We start from the raw sequence: 23,752 nt of genomic DNA, 5'->3' as shown, positions 1-23,752 counted from the left end.
AATTATTGTCTATAGCGATAGATTTTTTTTATACTAAAAATACAATAACAGTTCTTTTGGATATATTACTATTTTCGACATGACAAGTAAGTACTGTTGTTTTTGCTTAAAATGATATATTTAAAAAATTGATTTGTCGACTCAATCTTAACAAGCACCATTCTATTGTCCTAACACTTTTATTATCTTTTCATGATTGTTTTTGCTTTTATTCTTGCAGAAATTTACGATCAGCATGGATTTTCTGTTAACATTTGAACATCAGTGCGGCTCTCAAGCTAGCGTGAAACGGTTGCGAGAACATTCCAGTTATCAGTTATTCATGTCCAAATGGAACCTTCCAGTCTATTTCCAAATTAGGTTGGTCATCCATTTTCATTTGTGGAATTTTGTATGTAATTCTGTTTTTTGGGGTTTTTTGTTTTTTGTTTTTTTACAAATGTATACATTAGTAAAAAAGCGTCTAAACTGACTGACAAATATAATTATGCTTCACCAGTGTTCAAATTAATATCGTATAAAATCATAGAATTATGTCGGTAATTTAATTTTTTTTCCAGAATTCCCCTGATATTAAAAGAAAAAATCTGTATGATGTATATGCTAGTGATGAAACAAAAATATCATATTCCAAAAATCATGTAAATTGATGAAGTAGTTTTATTTTTATAAAGAAAATCATTTTTAAGCGATTAATAGGAATTTGTAAGCATTACAACAAAAATTTTGCAAGTTTGAATTATTGAGTTATCTTCCTTTGTCTTTTAGATTGTTTTCTAAATGGCAGACAAAACATCATACTGTTACTCATAAAATTTAATTTTCTCATTTAAAAATAAAATTATTTTATCAATTTATGTGATTTTTAGAATATGATATTTTTGTTTCATCACGGCTACGTACATCATGTAGACTTTTCTTTTTGTTTTTTAATGTAAGGGAAATTCTGATTTAAAAAAATGGAGAATTGATGCAAAATGAATGTTTCCATTATTTTATAGATTCCAAGAAATTGCCGGACTCTTTGAAAATTCTCTTGTAATCGCTTTCAACAAGACCTTAGGTAAGAATTTTTATTTTCATTTCTGCCAAAGAAATATTTTTTTCATTATTTTAAGTGATGATCCCTGGCTTTGGGAGTGTAATTTTGGACGACGATGGTGTCTTTGGATATTGCCAAGAACAACACCAACAATTGATATAAATTGGCTGTAAAAGTTATTGTTTTAACGTAGGAAGAAAATGAAATAATGACATGGAAATAAATGAAACATGAAGGCATCGAAGAGTCACCAGATAGTAAATTCTAACGAAAACCACATTTCAGACTTCATCAGTGTCAGCAGAAGAATGATAGAAAAACATGTGCTCGCCAATTCAAACCCCGTTTGTGACATCCGCAGTGAAAGTGCTATCATATTACACCCACATTCTTCCGCTGATCTGAACAGTAATAGTTATGTCTGTATTCTGAGCATTATAGTAAAACATCAAATCGATCAGGTAACTGCATATTGGCCATGCATTTGTCGGTAAGCCACAACAGCCTGCCATATTAGCTATAAAACTCTGGCCTGATTCTCAGAACTTCATCAACTACTTGACATCTATCCTTCTAGATCACTTGACTGCAACTGCCTCGACTTCTTTGTGTAGGTTGCAGTAAGACAAAATATTAATAGATCCAGCTTCAACATGAAGGACAATAAATTCTAGAATCGCAAGTCTTTTAAGGTCTAATTCATGAGATTGTGACGAAGACTTGTGCCCGGTTTCAAAGCATTTCATAATAGAGTTAAATTGTGCCATTGCACCATAATGTCATTTTTATTTTACATTTTATGAAATTCAATTTTCCATGTATGGCTCAAGGCTGAAAAGAGATGCAAGTAAAGTAACACTAATTGAAAAAAGTTTCGGCAAAAATTTCTTGGAAATCAATGAAGATCTGTGTGTACTCCAAGCTTTGTTACGTTTTTAATTTCTAATAGGTTGATGCAAAAGTTCTTGCTGAATCTTTTATTTGTCCCCCGATATGTTTTCAGTGACGTGCATGGATCCGTGTGTCCGTCAGTTAGTCCAGACAATTGACAAATAACCGTCCATTAGTTTTTCCTGAAATTTTGCCACAAATTGTATTTCATTAAATAGATGTGCACAGTAAAAAAAAAAATTTTTTTGCGAAAATTCCCGTTGCGTCCCCAAAGGCTCAAGAGTTTAAAAATGCCCCAAAATGGCTAAAAATGATACGTTAACTTTGACTCCATAACTTTCGATCCATCCATTAGATTTTTTTTAAATTGGCCAAAATGTGTAGCCTATTGTTCTTAATATAAATTCAGTATGGGTAACCCTGGCAAAATTCTGGTTTGCATCCCCGGGGACTTTTAATGCTAAAAACGCCTCTTGTTGTGACAAAATCTTGATTTGTCTGACTAGTGGTTTTTCACGGTGGTCAACTCAAATATAAATCTGTTAAGGTCTGAAATCGTTATCTATTTACACCGGGATTCAGCATTCCCAGGAGCTCAAAACAAGTCAAAAATGCCCTAAAATGACCAAAAATGACAGTTTGCCCGAGAGCGTTTGATCCATCCATTAGATTTTCCTGAAACTTGGCCAAAATGTGGAGGCCATTGTTCGTAATATAAATTCAGTACGGGTGACTCTGGTAAAATTCTGGTTCACAACCCCCTGGGATTTTTAGGACTAAAAAACATGCCTTTCAAGAGCTCTTTTTTTATATTGCTCAAAAACTTGATATGTATGTCTATATAGTGGTTTTCCATGGTGCTGAAACATGTCTTAAAGGCATGAAACTGCACTGTTTATCGATTTTTCACTGTGATTCAGCATTCCCAGGAGCTCAAAAGGGGTCACAAATGCTCCAAAATTGCAAAAAATGACATTTTTTTTACCCCATAACTTTTGCCCCATCCATTAGATTTTTCTGAAACTTGGCGAAAATGTGAAGGCAACGTTGGCCCTTCACACTTCTCACATTCATCATTTCTTCACTATTTTTTATGGCGTCATCTCACATGTGGCACCAGAGGGGGATCACACATGCACAGCTTGTTATTTTTTATTCTTGAGTCACTTTTAACTTTGGTAAACCGTGATCAAAGTGTACATATAGAAATGAAATATACTTTGCAAAAGGTGATGTAGTTCGAGAATAAATATGATTTATGCGTCGAAGGTTTATCTCCAAAACCGTAGCAGATAAAGACTACAATTTTTCTATAAGATTTTATTATAAGATCTTTATGGGCTTCTTCCCCACGCCTTGAAACTCATGTTAAAGTCGAATGTATTTCCTTTTATGGATGTCCAGTGTAAACATAGATCATATATCATTGATAAAAATTATAAATCCTAATCCACGTGCATTTGGTAATGTATTTTAACAATATATGTGAAGGAGAGGGGTAGAGATCTCCAAAAACCTGAACAGACAAATACCACAATTTTATCTATAGACAGACGTGTTTAAGAGAGAGTATGGTGATAGAACTAAAAATGAGTACAATTACGTAATCTATTTTTGCAATCAACTTGGTAGATAAATAAACATTTATGGACGAGAAAAAAAGCTAGCATTTAAAAAAACAGAAATACATAAATTAAATTTTCATGTGTCTTTTTTATTTATTTATTTATTTTTTCAGATAATTCTGAATTTTATTTAACTGCCAGCCATCAATTGTGGGAGTCGATATACAAATGCTGGCAATTGAATGTCTATTTGCCGACTCTTGTGCATCGATTCCTCAAACTCACGCTACAACTCCTCGCTCGTTACAGTGCTTGGATCGATGAAACTTATCAAAAAGAGGTGAGTGTCGTCACATCTGTTACTTATAAACATGTCATATTCCAAAAATCTGGTAAATTGATTTAGTAGTTTTATTTATAACTACGAAAAATCAAATTTTATGAGTAAACAAAAAAAGACTGTCTCACGTCACCATCTTACAAAAAGCAATTGCAGATAAGTTCATAATAATTCCAACTTGTGAGATCAGCCTTGTAATACTACTGGTTTCACATTAATCGCTTTAAATTGTTTAAAAATGATTTTCATTGTAAAAAATAAAACTACTTGATCAATTTTTGATGATTTTTATTATTTTCACTAATTTCAACGTGACATGTATTTATTGATTTCCAATTATGATGCAGGTGTACCAAAAATTCATTAAATAAAAATTGTTCGGATTTTTCGAAAATAGGTTGAAAAGCCAAGCATTCCTAATGCGAGTCGAAATGATCGAGCGTCAACGCCAGCCAACAACAACATTGTTGTCACTTCAAAAGTAAATGGCTTAGACTCTGGCAGTCAGCAGACCCCACAACCACCGCCACCGCCGCCCGAACCGCAACCAATCACTTTGGGTCAGATCCTATTTTTAATGGCAGATGCTGAGAAAACTTGTGAAAAAGTCAGTTGATAGTTTTTTTATTTATTTTTGTTTATTTTATTTTGTAATAAATCTAAATCTCATATATCAGTTGATACATGAGATATAATTGATTGGTTTAGAATTGATATATATATATATAATTGATTGGTTTAGAATTGATATATATATATATAATTGATTGGTTTAGAATTGATATATATATATATAATTGATTGGTTTAGAATTGATATATATATATATATAATTGATTGGTTTAGAATTGATATATATATATAATTGATTGGTTTAGAATTGACTAGCTGGACACACAGAATTGCCCGGTCATACAATATGCTTAAACATATTTTAATTTATGCAGATTGCATATGTATTATTATAGAATCAATCCCCTATTGATTATTATATATTACGAGGAATAATTTTCACGGTGGACTAATTTGCAAAAAAAAATTTAAAAAATAATAATGATAATGATGTTCATTAAATTCCATCTGTGTTTGTTTACAATATCACGTCAGCTGATATTTGGGCTTGACAATCTTAAAAATAGTCTTTCTTCTCTTATAGATAAAAAAGAATTATTACAGGGGAATATTTTACGTTACACCAGCCAAAATTACACCGGTGTAATGTAAAATATTCCCTTGTAAAAATTCTTTTTTATCTATAAAAGAAGAAAGACTATTTTAAAGATTGGAATTTTTCGATTTTTGATACTTATCGGATGAATTTCTGTACAAAAGCAACTAAGAACACTGCCAGACATATAAATTGGGTTTGTGTGAAATTTGCAAAAGATGGGCTCAGCCATTTCGGAATCTATGAGGAAGGAACTCACACACACAAAATGACTTTTGCATAATAGTAGAGATAAATTTTATACATCAATTATATACAACATATGAAGTTAAGCAATGTTGAGCCTGGTCAGTACTAAAATGGGTGACCATTTGAGAATTTGTATATGCACTCTGCTTATCTTGGCATTGTTTCCAGTCATCTAGCACTTCTCCATGCCACTGGACTCAAGCAGTGTCAATGCAAGGGAAGTGTGGTTGGGATTGCGCAACCCTTGCCTCACAATTATACATGCAACAACCCTTACAGAGGGTATCCATTGTCTCTTGAGACTGAAGGGAGGTATCAGTTAAAGGCAATCACCTTCACCCCCACCCCTGTCCTCTTCTATATTTGTGAGTTATAGCTTTATTAATACCATAGATCTTGGTACTAGGTTGGTTTGGCATTTTCCAACAGTTTACAGGCAGATGCCAGAAAAACAGTCGGAAATAGTTGGTGCAATTAGCCAATCAGCTGTAAGCAGACAAATTTCAGTTAAATAAATTTATTGCAACAGGAAGAAAATTTTGTTTTAAACTTTTGTTTCCCTCGCTTCCTACAAAAAAGATTTTATTTTAAACTTTTTTGATGAAAAAAAAAATTGTTTTTTATCATAATTCTTTCTATGAAATAAAAAATTGTTTTCATTATTACAAAAACAAACCCACTTATTTTATGAAAACTTTTCTTGCAAAAAAAAAAACAAAAAAACTTAGATATTTTCCATGAAAAAAACAGATTTTTCTTCATGTTTCCATCTTATTTAGTCGGGTTTTTTTTTTAAATACTTATTTCTTTGAAATGTTTTATTGCAAAAAAAATTTACATTTTTCTTGAAAAAAAGAAAAATAATACATTTTTCTTGACAAATAAAATAAATACATTTTTCTGGAAAAAAAATATAAGAAACAAAATTAATCTTCCAAAAGCTACATGCACCAAATACATTGATGTTTTTGTTTTTCTTTGCAAAACTCAATCATGTTCTCCAAAGCCAAAAACAACAATTTTTCTCCACAAAACAACCAAACTAAACACCATGAATAAATATTTGAAAATATAAAAAACTTGAATAAAACTAAATTTTGTTCACATTACTACCCCTCATACCTAGCAACTGTGTTCCAAAATTCATAATGAACAGTTAATTAGTTTACGAGCGAGTCATCTGCATACAAACATATTGAATTTTATATAGAGATTTTATTGTTTGAAAATATATTTTCTTTTTTTTTTTTTTTTTTTTTTTTTTTTTTTTTTTTTTTTTTTTTTTTTTTTTTTTTTTTTTTTTTTAGATTTTTCCTGTTTTTGTTGAACATATTGAACCGAAATTGAAGTCGCTCAATTATGAAAATATCGATTTAATAAAAGGTGAGATTTATTTTTTAAATATTTTCTAATTTTGACGATTGGTGATTGTTGCGTGATAATTTTTGCCGACGTACCTATCCTGAAATCCTTTATTTTAATGTTTTCTATGAGCACGCGCACACACACACACACACACACACACACACACATCCACACACCCACACACCCACACATCCACACACACACACACATCCACACACACACACATCCACACACACACACACACACATCCACACACACACACACACATCCACACACACACACATCCACACACACACACACACATCCACACACACACACACACACATCCACACACACACATCCACACACACACACACATCCACACACACATCCACACACACACACACACACATCCACACACACACACACACATCCACACACACACACATCCACACACACACATCCACACACACACACACACACACACATTGTTTATTTATTGCAGACTATTATCCTCATCTTAGTTGTTGTTTCACGACGTTTCGGCCAACTATTCCTCGAGCCTTCGTCAGATGGTAATGAGAATGCATTTAGGAGATTCGGGGTTCCTATCCTATCGTGGTTACCACCTGACGAAGACCAGAGGAAAAGTTGTCTGAAACATCATGAAACAACAACTAAGAAAGATGAGGATAATAGTCCACAATAAAAATATTAATAAAATAATACTCATTGCAATAATGAATTCCAATTAAATAAAATATATAAAATGTTGTTTTGGTATATTTTTTTTCACTCTTTGTCCCATGATCTAAATCAACAAATGGAACATTATGTTGTATCGTCTAGTGATTAAAATTATAACGACAATTTTCTTTGTATATGAGGTGTCTGTACATGTCGATCTGTTACGTGTATATTTAATTTTCTGTGTGTATGTGTGTATTTTCACATATTCCCAACAATAATGAACGGGACAATAAAACGAACAGTCTTTAACAATAACGAATAACATGCTTGTCTGCTTATTTATCGTCTCCTTCTCTTTTGGCAGTAGACACCTGAAAATAAAGATCTCTTCTTTTGAATGGAACACCCAAAACACTGAATTATTATTTCTAGATCTTGATTTCTATATGTTTTACGTCTTGGAATCTGCAGCTCTTGACCTTCTCCCTTACATTTTGCTTAGTTAGTCAGTAGATGCTTCCGTTGATCCACAGAGACAACTCCTGTCCACTAACTAACCCAGTGGCTAGCTAACTTACAACTTGTCTCCTCAACTTCCCCTTACAGACTAACTTATTGCAGACTAACTTATTGCAGACTAGCTTATTGCAGACTAGCTTATTGCAGACTAGCTTATTGCAGACTAGCTTATTACAGACTAGCTTATTACAGACTAGCTTATTACAGACTAGCTTATTATTCTGATTTCTCCTCGATTACATGTCTCTTACGTCAGCCAAAATGGACAATCTTGTTTCTTAGAACTGCACGCCCGTGGAACTCTGTTCCGTCTGCCTGCTTCCCACCTGACTACAACTTGGATGTCTTCAAGTCCAACGTTAACAAATTCCTAATGAACCGCCCCCTTAAGTAAGTACTTCATCAAATCTCCACACTTACGTAATGTACTTGCAATAACCCTTATCCCTGAGTGGCTTCCGAGCCTTGATAAGTGGTGACCACCGTGTAAAAAAAAAAAAAAAAGCCACATCGTTGTTTACTAAACCAGATTCCAGACAAGCTTTGTTTATACTTTTTTTCTAATCATAACATGTTTTCCTTAAGCCAAAATTCCGCAGTAAAATATTTTAACAAAAATATTTTAACTAATATTCTTTTCTTTTAAAACATTTTCTGAAAATCTTTTTAATCTAAATAATTTTAAAATTAATCATAATAATCGTTCTAACCCTTGTCACTGCCCGCCACAACAAAACACAGGCACTATGCTGTGATCATAGCCAAGGGGCCACCACATAATACAAGATCCAAATGTTCATTTTTCATACAAAACAGCTTCTCCAGCATATTAACATTTCGGTACATTTTTAAAGATCCCTTTCGTTATGCAAAAACAGTTTTTTTCATGCATATACTCTTCAGAAAAATTAGACATTGCACTAGTACACTTTTCTATTATTCATGTCAATCAATACTATTGTGATGTCTAGGCCTGCAAGCTCTAGCTCACTCATAATGTAAAGAGCCATTTTCTGTGTGTGTCTGTCACAATTGTAAAAAAAATATTTTTTATATTATGATAAATATATTGCCAAATTAATTTTCAAATATCAGAGGATCTTAACTTTTTTCGATAATAAATTTCCAACAAATAAAACAAATGTTATGACAGAAAATCACAACCAAACCTGTGATGCAGTAGTTAGAAAATTGGAACAATCAATTATTAAAAGTGATATTCTCCTGAAGGTTGGAGATTCAATTCTCAGTGTGGGCGACCAAAAAATAGAATTGCAAATAACTTAGTAATTCTATCCAGTCATGGCTGACAGAATGAGAGCATGCTACCCCCCGTGAAGTAAATAAAGGATTCCATTTGAAATTCCATCCAAATTCCTGAGTTCAATAGAAACATTCCTGCGTTTGTTCAAGATACATCTGAAGAAGGTCAGAGGTTACATCAACCCAAATGTTGTAAAAACAACACTCAAGATGAGAACAATAGTCCAAAGAATCTAAATAATACAAACGTTTGATCTATGAACTGAGCTATTTAGACTTTCTTCCAGCATTAATTGGTGTCGATGTTGTAGGCAACAGATACTACACTGTGATCTTAGCCAATAGGCATTAAAAATAATGTTTTTATAAGTAGGCATTATTAAATCAGAAAATTGATAAATATGAATGACAAAAATCTAAATATAATCCGTCAACATTTTTAGATTTTTTTAAATAGATAATTTTACTATCAATTTATTCATACTAATAATAATGTGGGGTCTACGTTTGCACTTGGAATTTATAAAACAGAAATACTTTTATTTCAATTTATTCATACCAAATAATATCTGAAAAATAAACTGTTTGTATCGGGAGAATCTAGTCCATTCATAACATAAGAGGCATTTTTTTATTATTTTTGTGTGTCAGAAATTTTGTAAAGATAAGATATACATTTCAATGTCGAAATATAACTTTATTTCGAAAAAGAAACTATTGATTTAATAATTCCCAACAATGAAAGTTTATGCCATGACTAGATATTGAAACCAAGCCTTAAGATCTTCATTCTGAGGTTTCCTGAACTAAGCTGAGATTTTCCTCTAAAAGTATCTAAAAACATTATTTTAACGAAATAATCATATTTCTAATGTGACGTCATAGATTTATGATTCATATCGTGTTTCAAAACATATCTATAGATATATATGGTGCATTAATGTATTAGGTTGGTGCAAAAATAATGTTTTTTGGACGGGCAACTTCCAAAGATCATAACTCCTTTTATAATAAACTTTATTAATCAAAATGAGAACCGTTAGAATCGACACATTTTTTCCAACGAGAAGCAAGTTTATTTATCACATTAGCGTGGAAATTCAGAGTTCTGGAAGCGATGAAGTCATTGAAGGCCAATTCAGCATCATCTCGGCGTTTCGCGCAAGAAGTTGTCGAGATGCTTGAAAAATTGATAATCGGTGGACGTGAGGCCCGGTGAATATGGCAGTCTTGTAGCACAATTGTTCAGCTTCTGCGGTGTCAGTTGAGCAACATGCAGGTGAGCGTTGCCATGGAGGAAAAGTGGTTCCTTCATATTGACCCACTTTGGGTACATACGTTGGAGTTTCTGATGTATTTTGTTAATTTGTCGGTAGTATTTCACCGTAATCGTTTCTCTCGGATTTAAGAAACTGCGATGGATGAGACCGGCCGCAGACCACCAAATAATCAGCATAACCTTTTTTTTTTTTTTTCTGTGCAGTTTCGGCTTCAGGAAGTGTTGTGGAGCTTCTCCGGCATCCAACCACTGTGCTAAACATAGCTAGTTGTCATAGAGGATCCACTTCTTATCACACGTCACAATCCGCTTGAGAAATTAGTCGTTTTTGTTGTGCAGAAGGAGCGTAGAAGACACCTCAAAACAACAATTTTTTGGATTATCGTTCAATTCATGCGGCACCCATTTAACTAACATTTTTGACGTCTCGATTTGCTTTAAATGGTGAACGATTGTTGAGTGGTCGACTTCAAGTTCAACAGCAACTTCTTGTGTGGTTTTGTAAGGATCGGCTTCAATTAAAGCTTTCAAATGTTCGTTATCAACTGCAGTCAGCCGCAACCGTCTTCATCTTCGAGGCTCTTATCACCATTGCAAAATTTCTTGAACCACCGTTATGCCACACGTTCATTAGTGGTTCCTGGGCCAAACACATCATTGATATCACAAGCTGTCTCGGCAGCTTTTTGAACTGGAACAAGAAAATTTTGCTGATTCAAATTTTGTCTACGCTGTCGAAAAGCTTGCAAAAAAAATGAAGAGATTGAGAACGGTAACGAATAACACGATTTGATAAAGCAAAAAAACGCATTTCAAATAATATATTTTTAAATACTTTGTAAAAATCCAAGGTAGCTGATCAGCGGCTTGGATCCCACCAGTTTTGGCAAATAACAAATAGGATCCTGAACAGAAGTGTGCGTTCTATCCCAACCATTATCAATGGACCAGAGGTCATCTCGTCAGCGTCAGACAAGGCCAAACTATTTGCAAAGAACTTTGCAGCTAATTCTACCCTATGCGACGAAGGCCATCAACTCCCCATATTTCCTCCTATAACACAGAACAAGCTAGGTAACATACAAATATCCGTGCATGAGGTCGCCAAGCTAATAAAAAACCTAGATTCCAGTAAAGCAACTGGCCTGATGGCATCCCAATTATAGTGTTAAAAAAGCTTCAACCAGAACTTGCTCCCATACTTACGAAACTATTTAAGCGCTGCCTTAAGGAGAAGTGCTTTCCGACTTCCTGGAAGACCTCATCAGTTTGCCCTGTATTTAAGAATTCAGGTGATAAGTCATCTCCCTCTCAGTACAGACCAATAAGTCTCCTGTGTGTTATGAGTAAGTTGCTGGAATCCATATTAAATAGAGAAATAGTCAACCACCTCAGCAGGAATAACCTTCTTAGTGACACACAATATGGTTTCCGCTCTGCAAGATCTACAGCAGATGTGCTGACGGTTATATCCCACAGGATTAGTGAATCTCTTGACAAAGGCTTCCTTTCTAGGGCAATTGCTCTTGACATATCAAAGGCCTTCGACAAGGTATGGCATAAGGGTCTACTTCACAAGATTTCTAGCTACGGTATAACTGGAAATGTTTTCTCAATCATTAAATCATTTCTCTCCGATAGGTTCATAGATGGACAAAAATCGGAGGCCTGCAATATAAATGCTGGAGTCCCTCAGGGGTCAATCCTGGGCCCAACTCTCTTCCTGATCTACATCAATGACCTCCCTAAACACATACTTAAATCATTCGTTGACATCTATGCTGATGACACGACCATCTACGGCAACACATCAAAGGCTGTAAATGACAAAGTTCTCTCGGATTCTCTCTCCTCTGATCTCGAGCGCGTGGTTCAGTGGGGGAAGATGTGGCTGGTTACCTTTAATGCATCCAAAACCAAACTCCTATCCTTACATCATCAACGCTCTGATCCCCATCTGGCATCAATTGAAATGGATGGCTCTCGTCTGGGTGAGGCCCCGTGTTTTGACAAGCTTCTGGGTTTGACCTTTACTCCTGATCTGAAATGGAACACGTACATCAAGTCTGTTGCCAAGGTCGCTGGAAAGATGGTGGGATCTTTCTACCGCTCCAGAAGATATCTCACTACTGATGCAATTCTCTATCTATATAAAAGCCAAGTACGTCCAAGGATGGAATACTGTTGCCATATCTGGGCAGGAGCGGCCAAAAACAGCCTATCATGCCTTGACAGAGTACAAAATAGACTTTGTGGCTTAGTGGGGGATGCCCTTTTCTCTACCTTGCAACCTCTCTCCCACAGAAGAGACGTTGCGAGCCTATCCTTGTTTTATCGTTATTTCCATGGCAGGTACTCGTCTGAACTCCAATCTCTGGTCCCCCTCGCCAATCTTTCACGAAAAACACTCGTCTAGCTGAATCCACTGTGAAAAATTTCCCCCACTCTATATCTGTGCCTAAATCAAAACGCGGATTCCATGAACAAAGCTTCTTTCTTAGAACTGCACGCCTGTGGAACTCTGTTCCGTCTGCCTGCTTCCCTCCGGACTACAACTTGGATGTCTTCAAGTCCAATGTTAACAAATTCCTAATGAACCGCCCCCTTAATTAAACACTTCATCAAATCTCCACACTACGTAATGTACTTGCAATAACCCTTATCCCTGAGTGGCTTCTGGGCCTTGATAAGTGGTGATCACTGTGTAAAAAAAAAAAAAAGAAAAAAATATGATATAATAAATATATATTTTAAATACTTTGTAAAAAATATAATAAATATATATATTTTTTAAATACTTTGTAAAAAATATATAATAAATATATATTTTTAAATACTTTGTAAAAAATATAATATAATAAATATATATTTTTAAATACTTTGTAAAAAATATAATAAATATATATTTTTTTAAATACTTTGTAAAAAATATATAAATATATATTTTTTTAAATACTTTGTAAAAAATATATAATATATATTTTTAAATACTTTGTAAAAAATATAATATAATAAATATATATTTTTAAATACTTTGTAAAAAATATAATATAATATATATTTTTAAATACTTTGTAAAAAATATAATAAATATATATATATATATATATATATATATATATATTTTAAATACTTTGTAAAAAATATAATATAATATATATTTTTAAATACTTTGTATAAATATAATAAGTATATATTTTTAAATACTTTGTATAAATATAATATAATAAATATAATATAATAGATTTTTAAATACTTTGTAACGCCTTATTTTTTACTCTAATTCATCCCAAGCAATGCATACAACCATCAAATAAGAAACCATAAAAAATTGAATAAGTAATTAATTAATGCTATGTTTCCAAAGTAATATGCAAATTGGTTAACCTTCATGTAGTAGCTCGCATTTCCATAACTGAGTATATTAAAATATTCGTTTTTAATAATTTGTAAATAGAAAAAAAGGTAGGCTTTTAATATCAATGTCAGAGCGAGAAAAAAAAATTCAACTGTTTTGGTATGTAGATAGATATGTGTCACAATATAATTGTTAAATACTTTGAGTGAATATTATATATTTCTAAAAGCAACCTTTATATTATAGATGGATCTTTAAGATTCAAGCTATGGTCCCCCCCTCCCCGCAAAACTTTCACAAAAACACTCATCTAGCTGAAAACACTATCAATAATTTCCCCCACTCTTTATCTGTGCCTAAATCTAAACGTAGATTCCATGAACAAAGCTTCTTTCTTAGAACTGCACACATGTGGAACTCTCTTCCGTTTGCCTGCTTTCCAGCTGACTACAATATGGCCATCTTCAAGTCCAACGTAAACAAATTCTTGATGAGTCGTCCTCTTAAGTAATCCAATTTACCAAATTTCTACTACTAACGATTACTACAATATTTTCCCATTGACTATTGTACACTCTTTAACCCTTATCCTTGAGTAGTTTCTGGGCCTTGATAAGTGGTGACTCCCATGTAAAAAAAATAAATAAATATGCAATTAGAGAAACGTATGATTGCTAGCCTCATTGTATAATATATTAGTTCTGTGTGTCACCTCGTTTTGTGTTTGCTTGTATTTATTCCAAGCAAACTATATTGTCGCTTCGACGTATGGGACTACTATTTGGGATTATATCTACAAGAATATATGAGAGAAGTTTAGTAATGAGATGTTTGTTTACATTACATTTAAACTTTTGTCGGTTAATACAAACAGGGAAGTAGGAAACGGGCAGGGAATTCAAAAGTTTATCAGTGCGGAGACGCATATATTTGCTACTTTCCAATATTATCCAATTTTCCAATAATATCGTACATTAATAGAAGTAATAGTATAGTTTCGGCTTCAGACAAATACCAACTCTCCATTAGCAGTTGATTTTTATCTGAATGTAAGGTACTTGTACAGTTTAATCGAGACATTAAAAAAATGAAAATATTGAAAAAAGGTTATATTGTACGTATCCGTTTTGGACTGAAGATCTCAAAAGAAATTTTATTTAATTTGAGTTGTTCGTTTTTCACAGCGGAAAAACATGTTTTTATGAGAGCGCGTTGAAGTCGGCCATTATGGAAATTTTTAACACGCCACGGGGAGATAACTCCATGTAAAGCGCCGAGACTCCCTCCCCATCTTTATTACTAATTTTCTTCCTAAAAATCGAACATTTTGCTCGGTATCAGAATAAATTGTTTTTTCGCTGTAAAAAAAAAACTACTTGATCAAATTAAGTAAAAAAAAAAAAAAATTTTTCAGAGAACTTTGTTCCATAACGGATACGTACAATATAACCTTTTTTCGGTATTTTTACTTTTTTTAATGTCTTGATTAAACTGTACAAGTATCAAATATAATTACAATTCTTTTTGTTTTCTTCAGGTGGTTTCACTGATTCACAGCAGGCCGTGTTGGCTAACGTTCCAAAATTCCAAGATTACGTTGTCCAAGAAGTGACCAATCATTGCAGTCTACATTTAAAGCAAGTTGCTGATATACCACGTCATTATCGGCGAACAAATAGAGAGGTACGTTTGTTGATATTGTTTGAAGGAGGCAACAGGTGATAATATTCTCCTGTGTTTGGAAGTCTGAACTCACAACAACAAATTAAACTTGAAATATTTGTTACGCTTAAATATGATATTTTAATTTGTCCAAATTCGTATTATTATAGTCATGATTTAAAAAGTCCCCCAAAAAAGTATTTGGGTGCCATCAGCTAGAATCGAAACTGAAACTGCAGCATTCAAAGCTGGTGATGTTACCACTGCACCAACCTGGCGGCACACTTATGAGAAGATTAAAAATAAACTAAGACGAATGTACAAAATGTTTAACGATTTTTTCAATTTTGACCCCTTAAAAACTATTTCAACCGGCTAAAGACCCATAAAAGAACGGTCCATAAAAAATCCAATCATTTGAGGCCCCTAGCGCCGCTCTGTGACTTTTAGGTTCGGAAGAGATAGAGTTTGAAAATATGGAGACAGTTTTTTATATAATAGATTTAATTTTACCTACTATTGATTTAGCTGAAGAATTGTTTCTGGCCGTCTTTTGATGGGAAGAGGAGGGAGATCAATTCTTACCAAGAATTCCCCCCTATATTAAACAGCAGAAAATAAGGAAAATTCTATATGTACATACCTGTGACAAAACAAAAATATCATATTCCAAAAATCACGTTTATTTTAATTATGTTCAGGACATTTAAGTACAATCATCTTTAATACTGGTGTTTCTAATTTTAATCTCCTTCATGCAAAATGCTTTATGTCCGTCTTACATTTGTCTTTGGCAAACGTCTCTTATCATATTTAGATTTAACCTTAGCTTTACATTACATTCTGGCATATATTGGACAGCTTTAAGAAATTGACTTTGAAACTAACCTATCTCTGGCTAGGTCTTTACTTACCCCTCTTTCACTGAAGTTTGTTTTTATTACTTCCTCTTTTTTCGTTTACTCTTTTTAACCCCAGACAAGACATATTGCTACTTGGACATCAAAAGCTACTACTTAAGACCATGTCTACAGGGGACTATATAAGGAGATGAGCAAGATGTCTCTTCACATTACATTTAAACACCTGTGTGTTAGTACAGGCAAGGAAGTAGGGAGGGAATTCCAAAGTCAAACAGGAAGAAACTACCAGAGTAGAAGGCTTTCAAGCATCTAGGTACCTCTACAGTGAAGAGGTGGGATTTTGCAGCTGTGTTTGAAGGGTGTGTTTGAATTATTCAGTCGTTGAAAAATATAAATGAATAAATAATAACTAATTCAAAGGTTCAATAATTCCCAATATTTATTTACCTGACTGTAGATGGTATATTCCTCAAATATTTTCAGGGGCAACTCCCATTTTCAAGAGGTAACAAATGTACATCAACTTTCTGCGCTGCTGTTTTCGATTTGATTTAAATTGGCTGTTATATTTTTTTGTTTTGTTTTGTGAAAAGTTTTCAAATACACCTTTTATCCAATAAACAATGCTTCAAGCGAACTACAACATACTTCTTAAATGGGTTTGTTGGTTGTATGTAAAAAATCTGGTCAAATTTGATTTAAAAAATGGGTACTTGTGCTGTTTAATCAAGACATTAAAAAATGAAAATATTGAGAGAAAAAAGGGTTATATTGTACGTATCTGTTTTGGAATGAAGTTTTCTGGAAAAAAATTTCACATAATGTCAAGTATTTTTTTTTTTTTTTTTTTTTACAGCGAAAAAAACATTGTTATGATATCGAGCAAAAGGTAGTCATGTTTCGATTTTTAGGAAGAAAAACTAGTATTAAAGATCGAAAAGGAGTGTTGGCACTTTAAACTGAGTTATCTCCCCATGGCATGTTCAAAAAAATTCAAAGATGGCTACCTTCAACGTAATAAAATAAAAACATGTTTTCCCCACTGTTAAAAAAAAACTACTCTATCAAATTAAGTGAAATGTTTTTCAGAGATCTTCAGTCCGAAATGGATACGTACAATATAACCTTTTTTTTATATTTTCATTTTTTAATATCTTGATTAAACTGTACAAGTACCGAAAAATGTTAATATAAAAAAAGTAGCAAAAATTTATTTATATTTTTACATGTCAACTTTTAACAAGAAATAAAAGAAACAACTGATATGAGATAAAACAACTAAATCAAAACCCACAAAAAAGCTATAATAAAGAAACATATATAAAAAAGAAACATATATATAAAAAAGAAACATATATATAAAAAAAGAAACATATACATAAAAAAGAAACATATACATAAAAAAAGAAACATATACATAAAAAAAGAAACATACATAAAAAAGAAACATATATAAAAAAGAAACATACATAAAAAAGAAACATATACATAAAAAAGAAACATATACATAAAAAAGAAACATATACATAAAAAAAGAAACATACATAAAAAAGAAACATATATAAAAAAGAAACATATACATAAAAAAGAAACATACATAAAAAAAGAAACATACATAAAAAAAGAAACATATACATAAAAAAGAAACATATACATAAAAAAGAAACATATACATAAAAAAGAAACATATACATAAAAAAGAAACATATACATAAAAAAGAAACATATACATAAAAAAGAAACATATACATAAAAAAGAAACATATACATAAAAAAGAAACATATACATAAAAAAGAAACATATACATAAAAAAGAAACATATACATAAAAAAGAAACATATACATAAAAAAGAAACATCTACATAAAAAAGAAACATCTACATAAAAAAGAAACATCTACATAAAAAAGAAACATGTACATAAAAAAAGAAACATATACATAAAAAAGAAACATATACATAAAAAAGAAACATATACATAAAAAAGAAACATATACATAAAAAAGAAACATACAGTGCAAAACTGCAAAAATAGAGCCAATGCAACTGAGAAATTTTTTTTATTTATTTAAATTTTTGTGAAGACCCTATTATCAAAATTTGCATAATTTAGTCTATTTTGTTTTTTTTTTTCTTTTCTTTTTTACTGTTCTTTTCCACAGGTGCCCAGCAAACCGTCCACCTACAGCACGGGCCTTTTCAAACCTCTTGCCATGTTTTTTGATGAACACAAAGCTGTTCTAACTGAAACTAAAAAACAGGAAATTGCACGCGCAGTTTTACAGAACCTGGCGGAACAGTAAGCAGTGTTAAATTTGTACACAAATTCTGGGAGGGGTGGGTGGGGCTTGTCGGGGTCAGGTATGATGTCATCTGCAATTTTCTTTGCTCTCTTTTTCACCTCTCTTCTATTCTCTTGAACTTGCAATAGAACCAACTTTACAAGAAGCTGACTATTCCATCATTATTTTTATCGTAAGCCAGATATCCCCAGCACATGCAATGTATAGTATTTAAATGAAATAGTTTATAATAACTCTTGTAAAACCTATGATCAAGTACTTTCAAGGGTTTTTTTCTAACTTGTCATACATTCTCTCTCTCTTTCTATATATATACCAGGTTATAGTGATAACTAATGAATTTAATGAGGTTATTAAGAGTGCTCAATAAAAGAAGAGCAAGAGATATTTTTATTAATGTAAACAAATTTACATGGTTGCGACACTGGACATGCTAACGTTTCGGACAGATGGTCGGTTAAAACCAGAAGTCCTCATCAGGTGACAATAAATGATTGCTTTCCACAGAAGAAACCTGTATGTGTATGTATATAAATATATATATATATATATATATAGTGTGTGTTATAGAAGATCAGAATAACCATTAGTACTGTCCGTTTCAAATCTGAATGATCTTCAGCTTCCCTTTTATTTGGATTTGAAATCGATGATACCGAGATTATTCTCATCTTCTGTAACACACATATGATTAAATATTACGTTCTTTTTTTTTTTTTTTTTTTCTTAATCAAGCATTTTACTGGGGTTCTGTCTCATTAAACATATATATATATGGATGTAATCCTCTGGCATATATTTTTATTTTCAGGTATTATACAGCAACATCAGATGTGCTGACGTCTGTGAAGAAAATGGAAGTTAGTCTAAAAAGATTGAAAAAAGCCAGAGGAACGGGTGTCAGCACTGGCACGCAGGGCATGAGTGATGATGACAAAATTCGACAACAACTCATTGTAGACATTGAATATTATGGACAACAGGTAAGAAAATTTTTTTTTTATTTACTTTTTTTTTAATTTCCTACTTTTTTATTGTCTACTGTTTAATTTCCTACCATTTTTAATTTCTTTTTCTTCTGCTTTTCTTTCTTTTCATCTATGTCTTTTTATTTATTTATTTTAATTTTTGTATTTTATTCTCATTCATTTTTTCTCTTTCCTTTTTTTTTTTATTTCAATTTTTTTTTTCCCCCTAAAATAGCAAATCATTATTTATACAAAATATTTCATTCAATTGTTCATCGAAGATATGAAATCATTTTCATTACGGACGCTTTTAAAACTCCTGATATTTTTGCATTTTTTTTTTTTTTTTTTTTTTTTTTTTTTCTTACAAACACAAAATTCGAATTGATTCAAATTTATTCCAACTTTTCCTTTCTTTTATTTCCAGGTCGAAACATTTGGTTTCAGCAGCAATTCACTTGAGGGATTTCCACGGCTTCTTGAATTGTGCAAAGAAGCCAAGAGTTCAATGAGTCAAGCGACGCATCCGTCCTCTTGAGGTCAAGAGGATGGGGCAACGCACAACTTGTAAATAGCTGAGGAACGAATGCAAAAAGAAAGCAATTGACATTTAATCATAAAAAAAAAAATAAATACTTGATGGAGGAGGAGGAGGGTGGCAGAGGAAATTCATCCGGTCTTTCTACTGGGAAGAGGAAAGAAGGGGGGATTGTTGAAGGATCCAAAATTGGGGTGCAAAATAAAATTATGGCAGACTTCAACACACAGGGATGTAAACATTTGGGAATAAATGTTTTTGTTATAAGTTTCATTCTGGTTTTCACTTATTTGAATTAAAAAAGAATGCGAGTTCAACACCATTCATTTAAAGTAGGGGTTTCAAACCAAACCATATTCTGCTTGTAGACACACCCCCCCCCTGACAGTTATTTTATCATCTGTGAACCCTGTTTATTTAAAAAAAATAAATAAATAAATAATATAGAATTTATCTCGCAATTGGCAGGAGGGTTAGCTTCTCAAAAAAGGTTGGACATCTGTTAGGATTTAGAATTATGGCCAGGATTGTAAATAAGCCTCCATTTTTGATAATATTCAATATTTGCCTCCAGAGATTTCAGTGTCTGTCCCGTCCCAACTCTATTAACTTCATGATGACAACTTCAACCATTTTTTATAAATTTATTGAAATGTTGACAACTTTAATCAGTTTTCACAAATTTATTGAATTTTCTGCAATATTTAATGCATTTGCCAGTTGTTGGTTGCAACGATTTTCATCGTGTTTTAGCATCAGAAAAGCTAGAATGGCCCCGAAATGGAAGATCATTTGTCAGGTTAGGAAATTCATATTGATTTGTTTTGTTTGTTTTATTTTTTCTTTTTCTTTTTTACATTGACCATTCATATCTCTGGTGAGTATAACAAAGTTAATTCATTGTTTGGCTTTACTGAGTAATAATTTTTTATTTCAAAAACAAAAAATCATAATAAAATAATGTTAGATGGAATAGAATATTTTTATGTATATGAAAAGGAAAGTAACTCTGTACTCTTTGTAATCTTTCTTGATCAAATGAGCATTTTGAAAACCAAAGTTACATGGTCACCAAGAACAGGAAATATTTAGTGAATGTTCACTCAACAACATATATATTATATAGAGGAAAGTCGTTTGTGTTGTAAGCTGTGTATAGGGCAGCCACACCAGTTGTGTGTGTGTGTGTGTGTGTTTGTATGTCTGCTAAAAACTTCTGTCTGCCACATCCAACTGGGTAAAGACCAGTACCATCTGAAAGAACAATGCCTCAGATAAATATGTGAAAATTAGAAAAAAGGATTAATTCTGTGCGATCAACTGGATCATTTCTTGCAGAGGGGGGGGGGGTCACTTTTTTGTCACGATTTTTGCAAGTCACGCACGCATAGCAAACTGAAACTATGTTTAAAAACTTTATTTTGCGGCATCATGACGTCATAAGTCATCATGGTCGTGACAGCAAGTGCGTTAGCCAGTAACTTTCATGTTTCAGGTTTGTGGCTTATTTTTTGTTTTCTTTTCGGTATTTGTTTTTTTGTGTTTTTTTTTTTTAATGAAGACATTAAAAAAATGAAAATATTAAAAAAATTATATTGCATATTATGGAATTAAGTTCTCATTAATAAAAATCACTTCATTTGATCAAGTAGTTTTTAATTTTCCTCTAAAAAAAAAAATCTAGATGAGATCAATCATGTTGCGGCCATCTTGTCTGTTTCGTGAAGGAGGGCACTTACAGTTTGTGAAAATTTGATGGGATTATTTTGAGACATAGGTAGAAAAAATACGTAGATAAATATTTTAGATTTTTTCAATTATTTTACAGAGTTTCTCTGTCCTTTTTTTTATCTCTTTTTCATTTTGTCTTTTAATCCCTTTTTCGTTTAAAGGCACCTCCTCCTCGTCCGCAAAATAAGCAAGATGGTGGGATACAATCGATGTTATTAAAATTTGATTTTCCTCTGTTAAAAAAAAAAACTTAAGTGAAATTTTTTTTATGAGAACTGAATTCCATAACGAGTCCGTACAATATAATTTTTTTTTTTTTTTTTTTTTTTCCAATATTTTCATTTTTTAACGTCTTGATTAAACTAAAAACTACCTTTCTTTTTCAGTTACTCGTTACTGTTTTGATTGAAAGAAAAGTTATTCTGATTCATATTGGGGGGGGGGAATAGCTACTTCTCTTCATATACCTTCTGTCAAAATTTCTGGTAGAAGTTCTTTTTCTGGGCGATTCTGTTCTTTTGTGGGGTTATCAATGAAAGTGCTTAATATCCTTAGTAGAGCAGCTGCTTCTAAAGTGAACTTCATGGCAACGCTGGGTATCCATGCTGGTCTATTATATAAAGAAAACCTGTTTGTGTGTGTTTGTATGCCTACTAAAAATTTTTGTCAGTCGCATCCGACCAGGTAAAAACCGGTACCATCTGAAAGCGCAATCCCTCGGATGCATAATATGTGAAAATTTGAAAAAAAAAAAAGATTAATTCTGTGGTGGTTAATTGGACCTTCTTTTTGGTCAGTTTTCACAAGTCATGCACGTATATCAAACTGAAACTTTGTTTAAATACCTTATTTTGCAGCATCATGAAATCATAAACAACTGCGGACGTAATAGCATGCCTGTTTACCAGTAGCTTTTTTCCCTTTTCCTCTTTCACATTTCATGTCTGAACCCAGCTACCGCAGCTCATGGATATTGTAGTTTGCTTGAAGATTTGTGCATAGCGTGAAAGAGTTGTTTGAAGGCTATTGCAATGCGGTTCGGAGAAAACACTGTGGACATGAGTTAGCATATAAAAGAAGGACAATATTAGACAGAATTTTCAAGAATTTCAAATTATGTTTATTTGACAACATAATGTGTTGTACAAGATGGTAGGTGTTGATGTCCCTGATTTTCGAGAGTAGTGTCTTTTCTTCAGGGGGAAATAAAAAGAAATGTGTACAACGGTTCGACAAGGCTTTCCTTTGTCTGTTTTATTAAATATTTTACTATTAATAGTTGTTGTGCTGTAAAAACGTATGCATATATTTTCGCAAACGTAAAAAGGGAGGGAAGGTGGTGATCTATAGGTTTAAAATCAATAAATCATTTTGTCATAAGAAAAATTAATTAAAAAGTAAATTTAAAAAAAAACAAAAAACAAGAATTGTTTTTGACGTCAGAAAATAGGGATTAATTTTTCCGATTTCAATACAGATACCCTAAAAAGTTCCAGTTGTTTTTTCAAATCCAATTAATCATCCCAAAACTAATAAAATCCAAACCAAGAACAATAATTCCAGTGTTAACTAAATTTATTTGGCATTTTTTTAGCAATGGCTAACAAAACAAAAAAGGTTTAAAAAAAAATAAAACGACAAAAAATAAATGTTACCAAAGTCTAGATAAAGTACTCTTCTACCTACCTTAATAAGTATTTTTATGCATTTTAACTTAGTTAAAAGTGCTTTTTTGACTTGAAAATAAAAATAGTTTTAAGTCGGAGTTTTAAAAATATGGCTGTCTTCTTACAGCCAACTTGATCCTCCAGAATTAAAAGTTAGACAAAATACTGGTAGGAACACATCCAATTAATGTCACCAGTTGTACAAAGATGTAATTGTTCTATTATTTATTTAATTTTCGATGTTTGAGCTATTATTAAGACTCAACATGTCTGTAGGAAGACTGATTTTTTTTGTGTGTGTCTTAACTCAAC

At 32.3% G+C, this 23,752-nt stretch overlaps 1 protein-coding gene across 1 annotated transcript in view; it reads left to right on the top strand.

The window, feature by feature from the left end:
- LOC145256361 (conserved oligomeric Golgi complex subunit 2-like) overlaps positions 1-20,315 on the top strand; it is an 81,012-nt gene extending 60,697 nt beyond the window's left edge. Inside the window, exons 10-18 of the mRNA XM_080115186.1 lie at positions 221-360; positions 1,002-1,063; positions 3,672-3,838; positions 4,236-4,445; positions 6,563-6,638; positions 15,246-15,391; positions 18,396-18,532; positions 19,348-19,519; positions 19,932-20,315. Coding sequence (XP_079971312.1) covers positions 221-360; positions 1,002-1,063; positions 3,672-3,838; positions 4,236-4,445; positions 6,563-6,638; positions 15,246-15,391; positions 18,396-18,532; positions 19,348-19,519; positions 19,932-20,042 — 1,221 coding nt within the window. The 3' untranslated portion in view covers positions 20,043-20,315. The remainder of the gene's footprint in view (positions 1-220; positions 361-1,001; positions 1,064-3,671; positions 3,839-4,235; positions 4,446-6,562; positions 6,639-15,245; positions 15,392-18,395; positions 18,533-19,347; positions 19,520-19,931) is intronic.
- The last annotated feature ends 3,437 nt before the right edge of the window (positions 20,316-23,752 follow it).

Source organism: Euprymna scolopes, chromosome 32 (genome assembly GCF_053919585.1).
Source record: "Euprymna scolopes isolate OS-2025 chromosome 32, ASM5391958v1, whole genome shotgun sequence".
In the NCBI taxonomy this organism is placed as follows: Eukaryota; Metazoa; Mollusca; class Cephalopoda; order Sepiida; family Sepiolidae; genus Euprymna; species Euprymna scolopes.
The sequence above is the reverse complement of the archived record's forward strand: the minus strand, read 5'-3'. Positions and strand labels throughout refer to the sequence as shown.